Source organism: Danaus plexippus, chromosome 8, assembly GCF_018135715.1.
Source record: "Danaus plexippus chromosome 8, MEX_DaPlex, whole genome shotgun sequence".
Lineage (NCBI taxonomy): Eukaryota > Metazoa > Arthropoda > Insecta > Lepidoptera > Nymphalidae > Danaus > Danaus plexippus.
This window is the reverse complement of record NC_083542.1, coordinates 3,168,168-3,189,960: the sequence shown is the minus strand read 5'-3', so window position 1 is coordinate 3,189,960 and position 21,793 is coordinate 3,168,168. Positions and strand designations below refer to the sequence as shown.

Genomic DNA, 21,793 nt, shown 5'->3' with positions numbered 1-21,793 from the left:
CTTTCTGACAGCTGGTACTCAGAATAGTAACATTTATTTATTTACATTTACGATATGATGACGATACATGTTCTTGCAAAACTAGATATTACGGCGGTCAACATAAGAACGAAATCTTGCTAGTGGCGTAGAAATTTTCATCATAATAAGTGGAGGGAGTTTCGATATTTGGAGAATGGAACTAGAATATTGTTAACATTACAATAGCAAACGCCAAGCTTTAAACAGCGTTATTGATCGTAAAGTAAATTTTAAGAACAAACCCTAAAAATATTGTACAACATTTAAATATTTTATTATTTTTAGTGAAATTTCCCAATAATTTTTTCTTTTTTAATTATTCACAATGGAGAGAAAATTTATTAATGTTATTCTACTCGGTTTTGGATTTATGTTTGTGTTTACTGCATTCCAAACTATGGGAAATATTGAGGTATGTATTATTCTTTTTTTTTTATTATATTTATCAATAATGATTGTGAACTTTTTAAAAATATTACCACCTAAAAGTTTTCAATTAGTCTGTGTAACTTTCCAATTAGAAAATTGAAATAAAAAAAATTAAAGTGATTTAAAATATCCATGAATATTTTAAATTTTTTTAATTATGTATAATGCCTTGTGCCAATGCCAAGTTATAAACATGTATTACTTTCACACTTCAGTCTTCATGCAACATTAAATGTATATTGTTCATACTATAGATGTAAAAACTACAGACCTTATACAGAATAAGGTAGACTTGGTATTGTTTTAAATTTTTGTCAGTTTATTAATTTAATTTTTTACCCACATATTTAAAATTTGTCAAAAAAAGTAATAGAATAGTCTAAACTGTTTAACATTATGGTTTAGATAAATAGTAATGTATTTGTAATTCTAATTTTTCTAAATCTAAATGCAATCTTTTTTTTTTTAAATAAAAGACATTAAATAAAAAACATAAATTTTCTTGCCAAACAAAAACAAATATTTTTTGCCAAATATATTTTGAACTTCTCACACACAAGTTGGTTGTTAAAAAAATATATATTTTGAATATGGAAATATAATTTGATCTCTTTTTGAAAAATATATCTTTGGTTACCTTTGTTGGTCAGAGTTTTACTTATACTACACCTTGATAGAAAAAGTATTTTAAAGATGAAGTTTTAATAAAAAAATATACAAATATATAAGTGAAATCTCACAAATATAAATTGTAATAACATATTCCAATTATTAATTTTTTTTTACCATATAAATTATTTATGATAAGTTTTAAATTTAAATTATTTATGATAAGTTTTAAATTCATTAATGGCTTTGATGTCCTATGGTATGATATGATATCTTATGGTCCATAATGTAAGGTATATAATAATTTTTCATATAATAAATGACCGTTTATTAAAGAATTGAAGAGTTACTTAAACAATTTACTATTTATTCAAACATCTCTTTAATTCTGGAAGATGGTGGTTTTTCATGAACTCTTTATCGCTAGCCTATCTAGGACTTACTAGATTTGAAGCTAATTAGTATGGTTTTCAGTACAGTGTCCTTATATCAAATTTTTATTGTCATACTACATATAGAGCGTTTTGAATTTCTTTTCAATAGAAGATTTATATTTGAAAGACTATTAACACACCAATTGTAGTGTGACTATGATAACTTTGACTCAGCATACTGTAGTTTCCCATTTATTTCATCATCAATGTCAATGAAAAAAATAAATTGTTTATTTTAAAAAACTTGTTTGTATTGAATTATTAATATAAATATTATTGTATTTTGTTTACTTAATCCTGATAATTTTATTTTGATACATTCAAAGTGGGCCAAAGGCGATTTATTGAAATATTTTTCTCAGATGCCGACGAGTTATTGATATCGTTACATATTATGTAATTTGAATTGAGAATTTGAGATCATTGTCCGACATTTGTTATGTTTATGTAATAACGTTGATGTAATGTCTGTGTTAGTACTACTTAGTTACAGGCGTATATCCAAAAAAATTCTTAGATAAATTATCATGGCAACACTATATAGGTAAATCGTTAACATAATAGTTTTTTTCCTACACTACTGCGATAATTCTAACGACATTACCCACAAAATAATTATTATCTGTTTGTGACAAATAATTGTACGTTATAAGTTTAGAATCCCACGACTTTCTAAATATCAGACAAATGAAAAGCCTTACTTAATAGAAATCCAATTCCGATTACGTGGAATGGATAAACGTGAAAACGTGAAACGTGAAACGTTACATAAATCCGTCAGAATTATATTAAAATTGTAAATATATATATATATATATATTTGAAAAGGATAAGGTCTTAGATATTAACATGGTTTCGCTTTCGGAAAGTGATTTGCTTTCGCTAATATCATAATGCAAATTTCTATATTAATGCGAAACTTTGTATGGGTTTCCTTTCTTAATTAATTTTATAAAAACTACGTTACGATCGATGGTATTAAAATTTTTGAAATAGTGTTAAGAGTACCATAAAATTTATTAGGAAGTGAATCCGATGTGAGAGTGTGAGAGTGAGGATTAAAAAAGAAGATATCTGTTGCACAATGTGGTATAGATTATTCATGTTTATGTTATTAATAAATATAATTGTTATATACCCATAAATAATGAGAGAATGTCAATATCACAACTTTTCATCTGCCTTGTTATTCGATAGTTGATTATTTTGAAAATATTAACCCCTTATATGATACTATCATTGCTTCTCTACAGACGATAAATTCAAGGATCGCAATTTAGGTCAAACCGATTTATTGTGCAGATACCGATTTTCAAGGGTATTTTTGTCAATAACATGTCATCTAGTGTTGACATTGTTATCAGACGAATGTTACAATAATTGAGATGAGATATAGCAAATTCGTCATTGTTTTTCCAATTGCCTGATAAGGAAATTTAAGGATTCTTTATCAAGGTAGCGGCCAGTGGAGGTCAGGTATTATTATGGTGACGTATAATTGGAGATAAATAAATAATGTCGATGTTTCTTAAAGCGTTAAAGAGTAAGCAGAAGTATATATCTCCTTTAAATATGTAAAACAAACGAATATTAAAATGTTAATATTGTAGGTGTGTCTTTAAATATTTCTCTTGATGTGTCTATAATCGTTTGCCGCCTTTTTTAAATGTCACTAACCAGTGACACCGTAAACCTGTCCAAATAGTTACCTTTATAAGATCCTTGTTGAGTGTACCAGTTAGGATTTAAGATAAATATGATTTCTGTGATAGTTTCAAATTTGTTATTAAAAATGTAATATTTTCTTAAGGTATATTTTTAACCTTCGTAAAATATGGGAGACGTAGGTGTGAAAGAGAAAATGATATGTATTTTATATATTAGAGTCGATTGTATATTTAAATTAACATCTTAAATCTTATCTAGACATAGGTATAGTTGGAGGATTATGTACTTCATATTTTCCCTGATATATATATATATATAATCTTGTACGGAAAGTTTAAAAAATAGTAACATTATATGATTAAATCTCTTAGTTATAAATTCAAGTTTATTCCACAAGTTACACGTGAAATTACCAATACCATAGAGTATCATAAAAGTAGTTCCTTAGAATTACTTAAATAAAAACTCCGTGCGTTAAAAGAAATAAAAATACTTTTTCTTCGTAACCTATTATCATTATATAAAGGCTTAAATAGATCAAGAAATTTCTATTATTAAAATGCAAAAGGCCATGTCTCATGCTTGCTTTTTTTTAATAGACCGAAATAGAGTTCAGAAATATATTAGAACATATTTTAGGTTTAAGCCATAATTCAGGTGTTTTAAGATTTAAAAACGAGCTCTTTGTGTAGTAGCTAGCTCATCTTAAGCTATTATATGTATATTTTCGTGCACACGACGCACCGCTTTCATAATTCACCCACAATGTCTTTCCCAAAGAAGTTTATATGAAAGATTTCATTTGATAGAATGAAGCGAAATGAATTCTTCGGCTGTTGGAGACTCTGTAAGTCCTTTGAGGATTCCTATATATGAAGTCATTCTCAAACTCAAGTTATAAACTTCGGGTTAAAACTTGGTTCTTGTTTTAAATACAGAACTCAATGATATTTAAATCTCCTATATTTCTAGTGTACTATAACCATTCGCCATACCCAGACTATAAAGGATAATAACAGAATTTTTTTCGGAAGGGATGATGATGGTGGAAAATTCACCATTCATCATGTTTTATTTGTCTGACTGACTTTTCATTTCAATCTGACCTGCCCCTGATAACAAAACTAAACAAAAATGAACGTTTTCCACAATCTACCCTCCATTCGACGAAATTTTCGAGCTACCTTCGCAAGTACGATGTAATGCAGTAAACAAAAATATGAATTGTCACTGGAAGATTTTACAAAATTGACATCTTTAAGTACGCAAACATAAAATCTAGTGTTTATTGTACTTTTATATTTCATAACGGCGAAGGCGAGGCCACTTTGTCTTATCACTAAATTTGTTGATTGCCTTGTATCGATATTTTAATATAAATGGGCATAACCCTTTTTTAGTTGTCCGATTACGACTTTGGTAATTCTATAATTTGTGGTATAAAAGAAATCTTTTTACCGGTGTCAAAACACTCCCACGACCGTTTTGTTTACCAAAAACACATTTTTTAACGAGCATATCCTTATGTAGCATAGACTATTACAATAACGCTATAAAATTAGTTACGAAAGAGATTATTGATTGCAAAAACGAATGACGGTTTTTTTCGCAAGGAAAAATTAAAATTTATCTTTATTAATGTTTTGAAATGTTATTACTCTAGGCCGGTTAGTTTTTTAAAGATAATTCACTTCGCCTGTCTAAATATTGTTTGCTTTGCTAACTAGTGCCTTGTGATAAGAAAACTATTAAATAGTAGATTCTTTAAAGGAAAACATAGTTGTGTAATTAAAAGCCTTTTATATATACTCTGAACTATACCCGATCACCTCGTTCTGGTTTATCATCGACAACTTTTCTAGATCTAACAGCCATATCTATTCATGTTTATATTATTCAAATTCATTATAGAAACTTTGTTTTACGTTATCATATAAATATGGTATCAATTAACATTACGCAAACGCTCAGGTAAAGCAGTGTTATTAAACAGAAAAAAAATAACCCACTTATTTGCTTCAAGTACCAACTAGGTTATAGTCATTACTTCGTATAATTACAAGTACATTATCATAGAAGCGTATATTTTCAACTTTCCACTTTGGTTACAGAAAACTATATTGGACAGCATCAAACAGGATGATCCGTCGTTCACCGGTGATGGCTACACATCACTCGCTATCATCTATGCCACGTTGGCCATCTGCAATTGGATGGCGCCCTCCGTCATCACAATCACCGGGCCGAGAGGAGCCATGCTCATTGGAGCTGTTACTTATTTGTAATTTTTTTTATTACTAATATATCCTTTGGATTCCAGCTGTCATTTCAGGGTTTATGTTGGGCTGTTTATTTTTAAAACTTTTTTTTTATCACACTTAAGTTAAGTAGTTAAGTAAAAAGTGATCTGTGAGCTATTCACGTGAATTTAAATTTCGCAGTCATTATTTGAAATTATTTTTTATTCATAGGTATTACTTGAGATATAGTGTTCTAACACATATTCATGTTTATGGATTCATTATCATATATAAGATAAGAACGGGGTCATCTGCAAAGTGAAATATAATTAATGGGCGATTGACATTTAGACCACTGAGGAATTTTAGAAGTGACCTTCGTTAGAGAAGCGATTTTAATATTAAAAAAATACATTATTACTATACAACAATGAGAATTATATTTCTAACAATATGTCTTTTATAAACGTAATGCAATAACCATTCAGTAATTTTGACGTCAAGAAGTAATAAATATTTATACGAGTGCATTTCATATACTAACTCATTGGTATTAGCAAATATATAAAAAGCGGTAATTAAAACTAAATGTAGGAAGTTTATTATGATAAATTATTTATACAATTATTATTTGCAAAACGTTATCGTTGGTAGAGCTATCAGCGGCCAGCCAGGACGCGGATGGCGCAACTTCTAGTGGCTAGTCCGTTAAATTACGTAATAATGAAAGGTATATCTAACGTTGGTTTACAACATGCCATAAACAATTTACCTTATACAGGAAATTGAATTGCACGGACATTTCACTTTTCTGTATATAAAGAAATATTTTTCATTTATATAGCCGATGATATTATTTTCTGTACATATGTTATAAGTAAATACGTTCATCACATATAATTCCAATTTAAATATAATTTATAATTCAGGAAACAATGGTATATTTTATTAACAGTGCCAACAGTAGCTTTCACTGTTTGCTCTTAAAATCAAACGTTCAAGTGTTGCAAGGTTTACACTGCGTAGTTCATAATGACGGTTAGCAAGAATGTTTTGTTCTTACATCACATTGAAGGAAAATTTAACTTGAACGTTAAAACGTTCTTTCAAAGGCGATAACAATTTATAATAAGAAAAATCCTAGGTTAAAAGATCATAATAATAAAATAAATAAATATATAGCTGAATTGCCAGCATCTGTTGGAAGTCGATTTTAAATCGATTTATATAATGGACATTATTTCTTTGCTTATAAAATCTTTGCATTTAGTATAGTATGTTGACATCTGACCTATAAGCTACAAATTTAATACTATGAGAATAGGTAGTATAAATTGTTATAGACAATCACGTAACACGTTTGACATTAGTTTATTCGAAAACCGGGAATTATTATTCTTTTCTACTTCACTGATTTATTTATTATAAGGTGTTGTAGAAATCGCTACAGGTAATATTTTTTTCATTAAGAAAAGAAATTATATTATACGACTTATTTTAATAATTATAGTCTTGCTAGACGCGCACGCGACTCCTTTCAAGATACATTATGACATTATGACAGCTTTCTTTTGCATGTTCGGTTTTTCTTTCGGATAGAGATGAGGAAAAATTATCAGCTAGCTGTACTAATAAAAACTAAGTAATAACAATTATGGATAAAAAAACATACACGCTTTCATAGTTTTTTTAATTTATTTATGCTATGGCTTCATAGTATGCATTTTATATTTTTAATATGAAACAAACATCTAAATGTCATTGGTCGCATTGGCGGGAAGAAGATACGTTACTCGTATGTGTCAGTTACTCAAGTAAAGAAAACACCGAATTATTTGCTATCTAGTTTGTTACATATCTATAATTGTTTAAAAAAAAAATCAAACATAGCTTAAGCGATGAAGGCCAACAGTACGAGCGATAGGGGAACCGTTATTCCGAAGACGAGGTACGCATAATAATTACGTTTGACGAATTCTAACTCACGGTAGATAGTATTCATGGCATTTTACATTTTGTATTAATTTGATTTTTATCAAAATTCTAGGAAAATCACATGTTATACGGACTAAAGTTTATTTTACATGAGTTAATAAGCCATTTATGATTCTTAAAGAAGCTCTTTGTTTTGATTGTTACGAAAACATTATTTTTTATGAAAAACATTAAATCGGTACCTCCATACGCACAAGTACAATGACCTCTTAAATGCTACGTGATTTAGTGATAATATTCCTATTCAAAAAGTAAATATTTTATATTCAACATATACTACAAACTCCTGTCTAGATTCACAATAATTCTTCAGTCAGTTATGGCATTTACTTCGTATCGTTCTGTGGCTATTAAATATAAAATTATTCGATTTCTTGAAAAAAGTATATAAGTAAACTTATATCACTCCGCGATAAGCTTTATACTGTTTAAAAAATTATAGAGATTAAATTATTGTTCAATGTATTTAAAATACCTGTATAGTGAGCCTTATAATAGAATTTCATAAACACTTGCTCCAATCTAAATGTTATTACTATTTAGTGGATTTATCACCTTCACTAACTTTGAATTGAATCAAGGCGAACTACTTCTGACACGCCCCTAGCCGCTACGTCACTACTTACGATGTAATAAAACAAGTCAAGTATGCACAACTTACAAGACCTTGCGTGTTTAATACACAGACGTGATCTGTGCCAACTATGTAGGAAGAAAGATTGAACTGACTCTGGATCGATACGTTCGAATATGGAATACTTTGTATTACCTTCAAGGTCATGTATAATTTGTATATTTCTTAATTCATTGCTTATTGTTAGAAACTATTGTGGCAACATGATAGGTATTGTTCTGTCGGAAGTGTGCAATTTACCTGATCACAGAATAACAGTTTTCCCTAACAGGAGACCTTAGTGTCCCTTATGACTAATATAATCAATTTCTTAAGGAAAAATCAGTACGCCTTGCCTTGCTTTAAGTATGCACTTTAGGTAGATAGGTAATTATGATATAGAGAATAAATGAATCGAGTGTTTGCTCTTGATATTTAATAAGCGAAGTTTGTTTTTGTCACTCGAAAACTAGTTACAATTATTTTTATTTGCGTCTTACGAGCTTGATAAAGAAAAAATTAAAACTCGGTATACATTAATACAAAGCATTTTTCATTCTTTTCGTATTCAGCCAGTATTTAAAAAAATCAAATATTATATTTCAAATAGGAAGTTTCGGCTATATATATTCTGTATCAACCAGTATAAAAAAATATATGATGTAAATCTAATAAAAATCACATTTCATACTTTTCGTATTCAGCCAGTATTTAAAAAAAATTACTGTAAATTTAAAATAAGAACTGTTGGCTATGTATATTCTGTAATTAAGAATTTGTTATTGTTTATTACGTTCAGGTTCTTCATAGTGACGTTCCTTTTCCCGCGCACATGGCTTCTCTACCTCGCCAGTGTTATGATAGGGGCGGGCGCCGCGGCCATATGGACCGGCCAAGGGAACTACCTCACTCTGAACAGCGATGGGGAGACCATATCAAGGAATTCTGGAGTCTTCTGGGCCATGCTGCAATGCAGGTACGGAATATTTAGAATAAGGCGGTTTTATATGTAATTTAAAATTGTCTTATTATAGACTATATATATCACAATAAATAAAGAATTGGTCTATCACCTTTTATATATTTTTTTACTGACTTGCTTTAATTTGATTCTATCTTTCATGCATGTGATAGGTTAATTTTAATCATTCTTTTTAAATATAATACTTAATCATTTATCACTCATAATTTCTAAATTACTGTTCGTCCTGGCCTGTCCGTTATACCACAGACTATCTATATTAAATTATAATTGTAAAATCGTACAATAGACTATAGATTGTGTTCACCACAGACCATAAAAATATCAACAATATGTTGAGACAAAGAAAATCATTAGATTTGAAGGCGCGTTGTGTTTTATATATTACCAATCACATGTCTATTTCCATAGACGACATGTTTAATTCATAAGATCGAGATTTATTCATTGTTTTGTTTATAAAGGCTTCTCTTTTACTTCAATTTTACATTTGACCGACGACACAAAAGGGTATGTAATAAAACCAATTTGAAATAATTGCAAATTACATAACAATTCATTCTTGTTTTAAAAAAAAACCTTGATAATGGTAGAAATGAGTTTTTATATGCACACTATCATGAGACATTTTAAAAGCCTTGAATATATGCAAGCTCTGAGACAAACTTACCTATTGCATCATCCAAACAATAAAAGTAATATATTCGGTTTGCTACGCATTTCTTTTATTATTTTAACTACATACTCCCGACGTTTCGGTTACTTTGCGGCAAACCTGATCATGGGCAGATGAGACGTGAATCATGTTTTATTTGTCTGACTGACTTTTCATTTCAATCTGACCTACCCCTATTATAACAAAAATGTACGTTTTCCAAAATCTACCTTCCATTCAACGAAATTTTCGAGCTACCTTCCTAAGTACTAATTGTTATTTTCATCTGCAAAGTAACCAGAACTTCGTGAGTATTTAGTTCAAACAATAAATAAGGCGCAGTACCTACATTCGGAAATATTAGTTTTATTTAAATGAACACTCGCGAATACCTTAGACTTCATTATCATACAATTTAATTTAATGTTCCCTTCCAGTTTGTTCTTCGGCAATCTCTTCGTGTTCATAAAGTTCCAAGGCAAGTCCCACATCGACCTCCACACTCGCAACGTCGTGTTCGGGGTGCTGACGGGGGTGTGCGCCCTGGGCATAGTCTTCCTGATGTTGCTGCGTCCCGCTAGAAGAAATATTGACGATGTAAAGGTGATCTTATACTCGCAGAGCACCACTTACCATCGGTACAGCTCGAACTGAACACGTAGCGTTTACTGTATTTAATTTATATACCTGAGTTGACACTATGAATTACTCATAATGCAAGACTGAAAATACATAGATATATTTGAAAGAAATTATATATTTATATTCAGGTTCACGATAAATGTTGACACAAAATATAATGATAGTCGTTAAAAACAACTCGTTGATTATTAATTTCTAATTAAATCTAATATATATATATATATATATATATGACTGATGATGTACGCCGTTGTCTGTTCTCGCTGATTGCGGATTTTTCTTAACAATATACAGGAAGCAAACAAATGTCCGTGACATATATAATATGTTTTTATCACAATGTTTATCGTCTGTGAGAAATACTCACGTGGTATTTACGACTCGCGACTCCGCTGTTTATGCTTTTGGACTTCATTGTTTTACGAATTAAATATATTTTTTTAACTATTTCGTGACGTCATGACTAAGAAGTATCAATAAGTAGCATCTGAAGTAACAGGAAAAAGGCAGATGAAAGTTATAATCATCAATACATACGTATATCAGTGAAATAATGGCATACGTAGTTTGTTTTAATTCCAAGGAATTATATTTAATCTGTCCTGTACATATATTTTTTATCTATATAAAAAAAAATGGATTTGATCATATTAAAAGTCTGACCAAATCCTTCCCTTTTAGTGGGACTGCAAAGTCGATGTTCGCTTAAATAATAACACGGAAAGAAAAAAATTAAAACGTATAGAAAATTGTAACAAAAACCTACATCCGAATATAATTTCAATTTGATATGATTTTTACATTTTTAAGAAATCCCGAAATAAAATCGGCAAAGAAAAAAAAATTCCGCTTGAATTCAACTTCCGACAGACATCGAGGGTCGAATAATAAGGACATTACAATGAATTTTATTAATATATACCTTTATAAGACCGGGTCAAGGGACGACACATGTATGGGAACTGTCAGAACGTACCATCAGTTGATATAAGCGCTGTGTGCGCAGATCGGTTTAAAGTGTTACTATTGATTAAGATTGAAATATCCCTCAATATCAATATATTATAACTGCTATCTGATCGACGTGAAGAACACGCCTCAATAGGAAGGCCGTTATACGAAATATATACAAATGAGCGGCGTCTTTGAACAAATTTCTTATATGTTACGGATCAAGTGTTAAATTGGTAATTCTTATAATGACTGGGCAGTATGGAAAATCGGATAAGTTAAGTTAGGTTTAGAAATTTACATAGAAATTAAGGACATTGCCCAATAGTACTGGATATTATTAATAATGCCCGAGCATTCTATATAACGCCCGCGTTCATCCTTTGGTCTATAACACATACAATTTAAATTAACATAATTTATTAACCAGTATAAAATGGTCCATAGACTTATATAAGCGCACATTTCAAAATTATATCTACAATATACAAAAACGTATTCATAAGGTTTATATTCCTGTGTCAGAATGAGATGACCATGAAGGAGGAAGGTCCCATGGAGGCGTTCCGCGGCGCCATCAGGCTGTTCTGTACCGGCGACATGATGTTACTGAGCGCGGCCTTTATATACACAGGTCACTATTTAATTACTACATATATTATTATTATTATTATAGTCTATCAAACCGTAAGTAGTACTTCCAGACACACACACACATATATATATATACATATATGTCTGTAAAATCTACATTCCGGTGAATTTCCTTTATATTCCAGGTGTGGAGCTGTCATTCTTCAGCGGCGTATACAGTCCGAGTATCGGCTTCACCCTCGCTATGGGTGAGAACGCCAAGCAGCTGGTGGGACTGTCAGGAGTCTTCATAGGACTCGGAGAGGTTCTAGGTACGAGAGACATATTGTACGAATAGATATGCAGACATATCAAAATTATATGTTCCGTATGTTCCTCTAAACCTGGAAAATCAACCAAAAAAATACACACACACACGCACACGCAAACGCACACATACATACATACATGTGTGTAAAATAAAATGGGACCACTTGATATGACTATTCGTGATATTTCTGCCCTTGTTTGTCAAGTAACTCTCGATTATATTTGAGAGGTGCTCCACAAAATGTATTGTTTGTATAGTTCTAAACATTTATCTGATGACCTATAAAGTGTTTGACGACTTGCGTCAGGATCGCGCTAAGCGACATCAGATGTATCTTAAAGGTTATTGCAATCCAATAATATAATTGAATTCATCGACTTTTAAAGTCTTTCACATAGTGCTTTGATTTAAAACAGATGATAGTTTAAATTTTCTTGTCGTCATCAATTGCCCTAAATAAAAATCAATTAAAATAAAAAAAATCAATTAAAATAAAAAAATTCAATTTATGGCCTTTGTACATGCACAAAACATTCTGCCAACGACACGTTTATAGACAAGAATATATAATATGAATAACATTTTGTAAAAACTGACATTTAAATGACAGGAGGAGCATTGTTCGGTATCCTGGGCAGTAAGACGACTCGTTGGGGTCGTGACCCCATCGTCATAATGGGCTACCTCATCCACATGACGAGCTTCTTCCTCATCTTCATCAATCTGCCGAACCTGGCGCCGTTCGGAGACACCACCGACACCTCCTACATCACTCCCTCGCCGTACCTGGCGATGCTCTGCAGTTTCCTCCTAGGATTCGGCGACGCCTGTTACAACACTCAGATATACTCCATCCTGGGCGGGAAGTACGCTGATAACAGTACCTCCGCCTTCGCTCTCTTCAAATTCACACAGGTCGGTATTATCTTTGTAATTTTCTTTATTACAAATTTAAGTATTCAAAATAATTAAACGATATCTATAATGATATATATGTATATAAAATAATTTTAATCATTCAACAGTCCCTGGCCGCTGCCGCGTGCTTCTTCTATTCATCCCGAGCGCCGCTGTCAGTTCAACTCGGAGTCCTGGCGGTGTTGGGTACAGCTGGTACAGCAGCCTTCTGCCGCGTGGAGTGGGCAGCACGCTCCGTGGCACGCGCGGCCGCTCGAGCCGCCCTCGCGCCATTGGCGCCCGGAGAGAAGCCCGCATCCAGGGACGTCGAGGATGCGCTACACTATGACTAAGTAGTGGGGCGTGTGACGTCATCGCTTTAAGTCACCAAACGAAATGTTTAGATCAACCTAGTAGTATAATGGCACATGATGACGTCACAAACTTCAATCTTTTCCACCCTACTTGCCTTGGGTTAAGTAAAGTTTCTAGTGAGGATCTATTGTGACAAATCCGATACCTTGAACGCACTGTTTATTTTATATTTAACCTCAACACTCTGTTACTTTTCCATTCCAGAGCATTCCATATATAATATAGACATCTACAATGAATAAATCCTTCGCCTTTAAACTTGATGTCTGAGATGGCATTTAGCATATATATAATGCCAGTAAGTTGATATTGTATTGCATATAAAAATATCCTATAACTTGAATCAATCGTATGTGAGTGACGATTTCCTTGTTATTCATCATTAAAATAACATAATGCTGACGTCACAGAAGGTTTTAATTGTGATGAGATAATTGTTTACTACAAAGATAAATACACTTATTCCAACATATCATTCCATGTAACTATGAACAAAATTATGTAAATTAATAAGAAATATATATATTTTTATAATAATGTAAAGAAAATTGTAAGAATGTGATGGGATGAGGTTCGAATTTACTAGTATTATTGAAGCGAGGAGTCCTTAACTGTAAAAAATTAATTTTACATAACAACTAGGAGCCGTTCATAAAATACGTTCGCATACAAGGGGGGGTCTGGCTGAGTTTGCGGGGGGGGGGGGGGGGGGGGAGTTACGGCAACCCGATTCGCCGTTCATTATATTATTTATATGTTCGTTATGAAACATATTTATTAATTTATTTAAATTTTACTATATATATATTTTTAATTTTCAGAATTTGTGTACTATCATTTACAATTTATGATACTCAGAAGGGAAGGGGTTTGCTTTTTTTGTGTCGAAATATTTCTAGGGCGGGTCACAGAAAGTGTGACAATAGGGGGGAGGGGATAAAAAAAACTGATTTTAGTCTGACGTATTTTATGAACGGCCTTATATTAGAATAGTCGGATAGTTTTCAAATTATCGCTGTAGATATTCGTTTTGCAACATCTTGTAAAGATTATAAATTATATCCAAATAACAAACGAATTTGTAAAGAGATTTATTTATTTTTTTTACTGTACATTCATGCTAAGATCGCAAATCAATTTCTTTAATAAAATTTTATATCTTGTTTTGTAATTAATGTAAAAAAAAATCATTGTTAGCTATTATTAATGTTTAAGAGTAACACTATTATTTATTAATGTACCTTGACTCGGATGTCGTTGCCACTTGTACTGTATATGATAGACGATGTCTATTTAAATTAGTATTGTTTGCTTTATACAACTTAAATGTGTATCAATTCCTAACATTCCTTGTACTAATAAGAATATATTTCAAAATGTATGTATATCTTAAAAGCCTGTTCATATTGTAATATGAGAAGAATTACTTCATACATTTTAAGCTTTCAGAAATTTTAATTTTGCAATATTATCTAGTCAGTTTATTCTTTTACATGTTATCAGTTTGGAAACCTGATGGAGGGCTGTTTGAATGATATAAAATACATCACGTACGGCTGAAATTATATATTTTATGAATAAAATTTGTTTAATGTATTTGAAACTTAATAAAGAATTATATAAATCTAACTTCTAATACTTAAGGAAATCGAAATAAATCGACATTTAACTAGTTTTGTTTTCATTGTCTTGCGGTTCCCCAAGTTTGAAGTCTAATGGTTTGTCGTATCCCATGATCTTAGCGTAATACAGCGGGTCGGAAAAATGTCTGGCTTCAATGAATAAGGGTTTCCCTTTAGCTATCATGGTGGTGAACATGCCAGGGATATCAGGCACTACAACATCATCGGCCTTGAAATGATGCTGCAATTAGAAAAATTACACTTACATAATGCCTGTTGAAGCATTACTGTATAGAATTATGGAGTAAGATAATTCTATTGTATTACGTACAGTTTCAGCTTACAGAATTTAGTTTCAATAAGTTATATATTATACAAGAAACACTTACATGAACTGGTGCAATGAAGAAATTTAATGTTGTAGCCCTGTATGTTTCTGTTTCAGGGTTATAGTGCATTTCTGTTACATACTTTTTAGTTATAATATGTAATAATATTGGCGTCACAAACGTAAAGAAACCAACAACGGAACATAGCGCTACTATTAATGAAGTGCTTCCAATGGATGAGGCTTCCCTAATAATTATTGGTTGTGCAGCTAAGCCGGCTGCGCTGGATGATACGGAAAATATCTTAACAGCTCGTATCTGTGGTGTCAGAGGACCATAGTATATTCGTTCCAATTTTTCTTCTTCTTTTTGTTTGCTAGCAAAATGCCTAACCAAGTTACGATGGCTTAAATTTATCTTAGCATTTGAGAAAACATCATGAACAAAAGCCTTATTTATCAGGCATTTTCCATGTGAAAATAGGAAATTTCTTTGGTTCAAGCGAATCATTTTACAATAAAGCTTTTAGATCGTGTTTATTAATTTTTAAGATCTGAGGTTACATGTCACTTTGTGACAATTCGTGACAGTGACAATTTGATACTGTAACGAATGACATTTATGAATATGGCTATAAGAACATAGTTGTAATTAGGTACGTAACATAATAGTTACTTATGAATAAGTTTTGCTTTTATTTCTTTAATTGTTTCGTAAAAAATAAGTAAATATATATTATTTAATGCACTTTAAAAAAATCTCTAATAGTTGTTTTAAAAAACTTCTAACACTAGGAGTTTTATCTTATCTACTTTGATGCAGAAAGTGGGGTACAATTATCATATGAACGTTAATATTAAAGCAAAAAATCTACTTTCCTCTATAGATACAATTTTTATTGCCTACTTTGCCGGTTGCCTAGCTTACTTGTCCTATTTGAAAAAGAAGGAATACCTGATATAAAACTGAAATATAAAGTAAATATAAAGCTTTGTTTGATGAAATGACAATTTTGATTCAAAATAACATATAAATAATTGCAATAAAATTTACTCTCTATAAATAAGTGGGTTTGCTTATAACGTTACAAGATAAGTATGTAACTAATGCTACAGTATAAATCTTAAATTTATAAAGGAGGTCAGATTGTGAAAGCAACTAAGTGTAAGTGTTTATTTTATGAATGGAATTATTGTCACATCTTTTTGATTGTTTGTTGAAGGTATTTAAATTACGGAGGTCATAAAGAAAGAGTATTTTAAAGGTCTATAGTAACAACTATTAAATATTAGTTAATATTTTCTGACTTTCCAAGGTTTACATTAAGTTGGTTATTTTTTCGTTATTTTCGCGATTTGAACTTTCGTGTTTAGGTTTCAGATAAGTAGTTGTTTTATGTAAAATATATAGTTTTGCCAAAGGAATAAACCACATATATAAAACCCAATATTGTCAAAAATAAAAAAATAATTCAAATTCTTTTACATTTCATGTTTCATTGGACAATTGTCGACTTCGTAACAGAAGCCAGTCTCAGTGTCCATGACTGTCGTTCCAGGACAGTCACACCTAGAAAAGCCACAAACTGTTCCTACAAGAGTTATCTCGGGGTCTTTGCAAGTTCTTTGCGCTAGCCAATAGGATTGGTTGCAATTGCTCTCTGTTATTACTAAATTATCTGGGCATTTATCAACACCTGAAATTAAAAAATGGAGTGCAATCAAGTTTTGCCTACGGATGAAACAAAACTGAACAGTTATTTTAAATACCCTGAAATTGAAATTAAAGGACTGATATAAAATATAATTTTTATTAGTTTTTTGAGTAGGTAGTTTCGTCCAAAAGGCTGCTAATGAAATATCTAATGCAACGAGACTAGGTTAAACTTATTATACAAGTACTTTTACTCTTTAGATATTAAAATGTTTTAAATTAATTAGAAATAACACAAGTTTCAATTTAAGTACTACCGAGTTAATGTAGCATTGTGTTACTTTTTAATTATGCTATCAGCTATGGTTTCATTCATACACATTTACTTGTATTCTTTGTATCTATCCCTCCCCTAAACCCCACTGACATTTCGTTTGTACAAATCAATGCACAAATTTTATTATGTGTTTATGTTGATAACAAAATCTCTACTAAACAATATGTAGACGATATATTAATAATTTAAAAATCAAGGCCGAGCCCTTATGAAAGACGAAACAAAACGTATATGATGTTATGTACGAGAGCTTTGATTTAGTTGTCATCTTTCGTCGTTGACAAAGAAAAAGGAAGTCTTAATAAGAATTCCTAGGTTTATATTTGGTTTATTCAAGATATAAAAACGATATAAGAGGAGACTTACATGAATCTATATGCCATAGACATGAAGATGTCGTCGATTCTGTATACGGCAATGGACACACAATATACAGCGGTAACATTACCAATGCGAACACAAACATCCTCTGTATTTTAGTGATCGGATTAAATCTAACTGAGTAAGAGACATCTTATATAGTGAACCCAATTGCTACCAATAGTGATGTCTACTAGATATTATGATTTAAATCCAAGACACAATGCTATTGTCTAATTTTTAAACTAAATATACAAGCGTTCTATCTTCATGCGTCACAAACGTCATGATTTCATATTCAACGTCTGTGGAGATGTTTATAAAAGACGAGAATCATTCCTACATGGAATGATCATTGACTATAAATATTGTTCCTGATTCCTGATAGTTCAAATAAAGTCATATTTTTTTAAATTTCAACGTAGATATGTTTAGGTAAGAAATATTTTTTATTGTTATGTTTGACATCCATCTATATTTTCAATTATCCAGGTAACACTGACAAAGGTTAGAAAATGAAAAACGGCTTAATGTAGAAATTTGCAAATACTCTTATTGTTTTTCAAAGTAACCTCCGTTTTTTTCTACACATCATCGCATTCGATGGAACCACTGGGAAAATCAATGGACCCATTCTTCCTCAGGGGACTCTTCTATGGCATTTTCGCACGCTTTCACCGCATCTTCAAGGCTCGTAAGCCGAATACCTAAAATCTTCAGTTTTACGGAATAAATAAAAGTCGCAGGGCGCCAGGTCAGGACTGTATAGTATATAACTCATTATCTCGACACCAGCCACAGTCTAATATTTAACAGTCCGTTTTGCGGAGGCATTTTTGTGGGGAAGGAGGAACCTGCTTCGAGGGCGCTGCTGTCGAATTTTTTTTAAGACAAAAGGCAAACAGCGATTGACTTACCAGTCTGCAGCAACTGTCCATCCATTTTCTATTACAACTGTCGCGACATGACCTTTCCGACCAAAGAATGGGGCGATATCTTTTTTCTTGACTTCTTCGTTTATTTACCTTCGTTGGCCGATCCTCGAAAGGAAACAACCATTGAGATCATTGTATTTTGGTTTCGGGTTCGTAGCAATATATCCTTTCATCACCTGTGACGATGTCAAATACAACATTTCAGTTAACGCCGTTGAACGTTTCTGGTCAACGGTCAAAGTATGGGGAATTCATGTTACAAAGCTTTCTGACGCCTAAATGTTAGTATAATATGTTTTCAACTTGATTCATACCAATGTCTAGCATTGCCCATATTTGCTGATAGGTCACTCTCTTATCTTCCTCTATCATGCGTCGCTTTCAGTAGTCGTTGTTAAAGTACGTCCAAGCTTAAACTCGTTAAACCAATCGTAAATAGTGACACGAGATGGGGCTTCATTAAGAAATGCTAATCGCAGCCTATCATAGTTTTGGGGTTCAGTAAGCCCATAACGAAGGACATAATAAAACATTGACCGAAAATTTTCTTGCGTTAGGTTGGTTCATTTTGAATTGTAACAATAATTTTAGCTTTGCTGCCAATTCACAAAAACAAATGACAAATGTAACCATGTAAAAAGGTAACCAAAGAATTCGAAAATGAAATTAAAGAAAGTTTTACTAGCAATGTTTCTGACTGGCCAGTTCTAAACATTTTCAGTGTCACCCACATATTCAATAATTTCATATTTTTCTTCTGATTTATAGTGGGGTAAATTAAATCTTCTAAATAAAATGTCTAATAAAAAGTAAGACAAATCGATTAAAACGAATCCTATGATATCAAATGAGAACGTTGAATACTTTTGTGCAAAAACTGAAACTTACAGGCTTTTAAAAAATATTGGCTTTCCCAAAATACCTTCAAATCCCGCGGAAGTCATCATAACAGTTAGTATAAATATGCTGTATGAAGTCACTTGATACAAACGACAGATGTCGCAACCACTTGGTTAACAAAACTATTTAAGCAAACATTATTAATTTCTCTCTGAACCCAATTCCGAAATCAACAAGTACGAAGTCGCAAAAAATGCTAGGCTAGGTACAGATATTAGAAGTGTTATTTGGCCAGTTTCCTTATGAGTGTAGCTTATTTTAAAAAAGTTTCTATTTTGCAACACTGTAGTCACTCTATTAATCACATATACAAAAGAAACTACGATACATTTGTATGTTCTTCCATCTGATATTTATATATGAGGCTGTTGGACAAAAGCTACAAAGATCTTATGAGAAATTAGCGCCAAAATATTTGATATTTCATTCGTATATTTGAACATTTTTAATTGAACTTTTACATTAACAATTTTGTTTCACACACATTATACTCGCACGCTTGAAGCACTTAATCAAGTAGTCATAACTCAAAGATGCCTGACATCGATTTGGAAAAGAGCAAAATAATAATATTGTATTGGTTTAAAAACAGGTTATATTTATCTTTCGACATGCTCATTATGTACAAAAATTATAGAATACTGTACTGTATTGTACTTTACTGTACTGTACTGTACGTTAGTCAAAAAAATGTACCAGGCCAATGCTATACATTTGAATGTCCTTATAATAAAGATATCACCCATACATAGTTAAGAACCAGTGTAAAGAAACATAACTACAAATGAAAAAACCGCATCAAAATCGGTCTATTTCTTGGAGAGCTACGATGCTATATAGTGCCCACAGCGCAAATACTAATGTACACACTCATCACTCAGACACTTAAATCAAATCAAAGTTAAACACTGATCTTTTTCCATTCGGCGTTAAAATTATAATTTGCCATACAATACACTAGAAGTAAATATATTAATTTGGGCAAATGACAACCGCTACTGGTTATAAAAGGTATAAAAAATGGAATTTTACTTAATACTGCAAAAGAAATTACTCTTTTCATCAATTCTTTAAACAAATTTTTATGAAAACTTAGGTACACTTTACACCAATATGACCACATAAATAAAAACTGAATTCAAACAAATATTTTTTATAAATGAGTAGTATAAAGTTTTTTTCACACTATTTTAATTGGTTCGTTGTTAATCCTTAATGTGTTCAGTATGTTTACCACAAGTTCGGTTGCTGACACTAAAACCAGCGTACCGCTCTCAATAACCTACGCTAATATTATAATGAGTGAAGTTTTGTATAAAAGAAAACAGGCATCGGGCATATTAAATACGTTTAAAAGGATGTTCATTGATAAGTATTGGATATAGAAATACTATTTAGAAGATTCTCATGTAACAAACAGTCGAATTTCAATTGCTATTTGCTGTAGTTTGATTACATGCATAGTTAATCAGTCATAATTAACTTAAATACGTTTTTATGATATTTTATTTATGACGAGACGGGTTGTTATAACGAACTATTCATATTAATTTTCTTATCTCTCTTTTAAATATGATTCTAAGTCCTATTCTAAGTCCTAGTTGTCTTCTTTTGACTTTCAAAACGAATCTAGATCAGAATAACAAAATACATATTACCATTTAACAATTCCGACATAATAAAAGCGAAATTATGTAAGACCCTCTGAATCGGTGTACGAATATTTTGTTGCTTCTTTTTTTAAACTAGGGAACCGATTTTAATAAAACCTTCTTGTAATGTAGATAACAGAATTGTATATAAACTATATATTTTTTTTAATAAATGAAGTATGTACTCGAGAGTTCACGGCAAAAAAACTGTATTTTGTATGAAGTTACGTGACACTTGTCGTACATAGCGGTGCCAGTATGTAGCCATGCCAATTATTATTTGTTACAATATGTGAAGTGAAACTTCTAATGCGATTTCAACAAGGTTGCGTTAAACGTTCAACGCTCCGGGGAGGGGGAAAGGAAAGAGACGGAGCGAGAGTGAACGGGTGGGTCAATTGTGAGTTGTAATCAACGTTTATAAAGTTTGTCATAAAAAAAAACAATATGAGTTCACTAAAAAGTGATTTCCACCCCTTCCTATTCTCATTTCTACATTACCAAGTTCTCTTCTTGCGCGCGGAGGGACTCCGCGCACTATTTTTTTATGACTATTTCTTACTGAATTCCATTCAATATCCACACGGAAG

General features: G+C 31.5%; 2 protein-coding genes across 4 annotated transcripts; one reads left to right on the top strand and one right to left on the bottom strand.

Annotated features, from left to right (window-relative positions):
• The first annotated feature begins 11 nt into the window (after positions 1–11).
• Positions 12–14,116, top strand: LOC116772682 (UNC93-like protein MFSD11). Of its 3 annotated transcripts, none has more exons than XM_032664955.2 (8): positions 12–433; positions 5,273–5,442; positions 8,809–8,985; positions 10,084–10,243; positions 11,765–11,873; positions 12,019–12,144; positions 12,754–13,058; positions 13,169–14,116. In XM_032664955.2, the coding sequence occupies exons 1-8, from the start codon at positions 347–349 to the stop codon at positions 13,391–13,393; spliced, it is 1,359 nt and encodes a 452-aa protein (XP_032520846.2). In that variant the 5' UTR covers positions 12–346; the 3' UTR covers positions 13,394–14,116. The 3 variants fall into 3 exon arrangements, with proteins under 3 accessions (XP_032520846.2, XP_032520839.2, XP_061377375.1); XM_032664948.2 differs by having other exon boundaries at positions 14–433; positions 10,084–10,249; positions 13,169–14,115; XM_061521391.1 differs by lacking the exons at positions 12–433; positions 5,273–5,442 and adding an exon at positions 7,816–8,172 and having other exon boundaries at positions 10,084–10,249.
• An 850-nt stretch (positions 14,117–14,966) lies between these two features.
• Positions 14,967–16,030, bottom strand: LOC116772697 (transmembrane protein 70 homolog, mitochondrial). Its single transcript, XM_032664968.2, has 2 exons — positions 15,427–16,030; positions 14,967–15,278 (listed from the first exon to the last, which is right to left on the bottom strand). Exons 1-2 carry the CDS (start codon positions 15,874–15,876, stop codon positions 15,081–15,083), a joined length of 648 nt encoding a protein of 215 aa, XP_032520859.1. The 5' UTR covers positions 15,877–16,030; the 3' UTR covers positions 14,967–15,080.
• Positions 16,031–21,793: the final 5,763 nt, after the last annotated feature.

Excerpts from the sequence above, each read along its gene's own strand:
- LOC116772682 (XM_032664948.2), top strand. The coding sequence starts at position 347 with ATGGAGAGAAAATTTATTAATGTTATTCTACTCGGTTTTGGATTTATG. Across the intron at positions 434-5,272 it reads AAACTATGGGAAATATTGAG|AAAACTATATTGGACAGCAT; the intron begins GTATGTATTATT and ends CTTTGGTTACAG. Across the intron at positions 5,443-8,808 it reads ATTGGAGCTGTTACTTATTT|GTTCTTCATAGTGACGTTCC; the intron begins GTAATTTTTTTT and ends TATTACGTTCAG.
- LOC116772697 (XM_032664968.2), bottom strand. The coding sequence starts at position 15,876 with ATGATTCGCTTGAACCAAAGAAATTTCCTATTTTCACATGGAAAATGC. Across the intron at positions 15,279-15,426 it reads TCTTCATTGCACCAGTTCAT|CATCATTTCAAGGCCGATGA; the intron begins GTAAGTGTTTCT and ends TTCTAATTGCAG.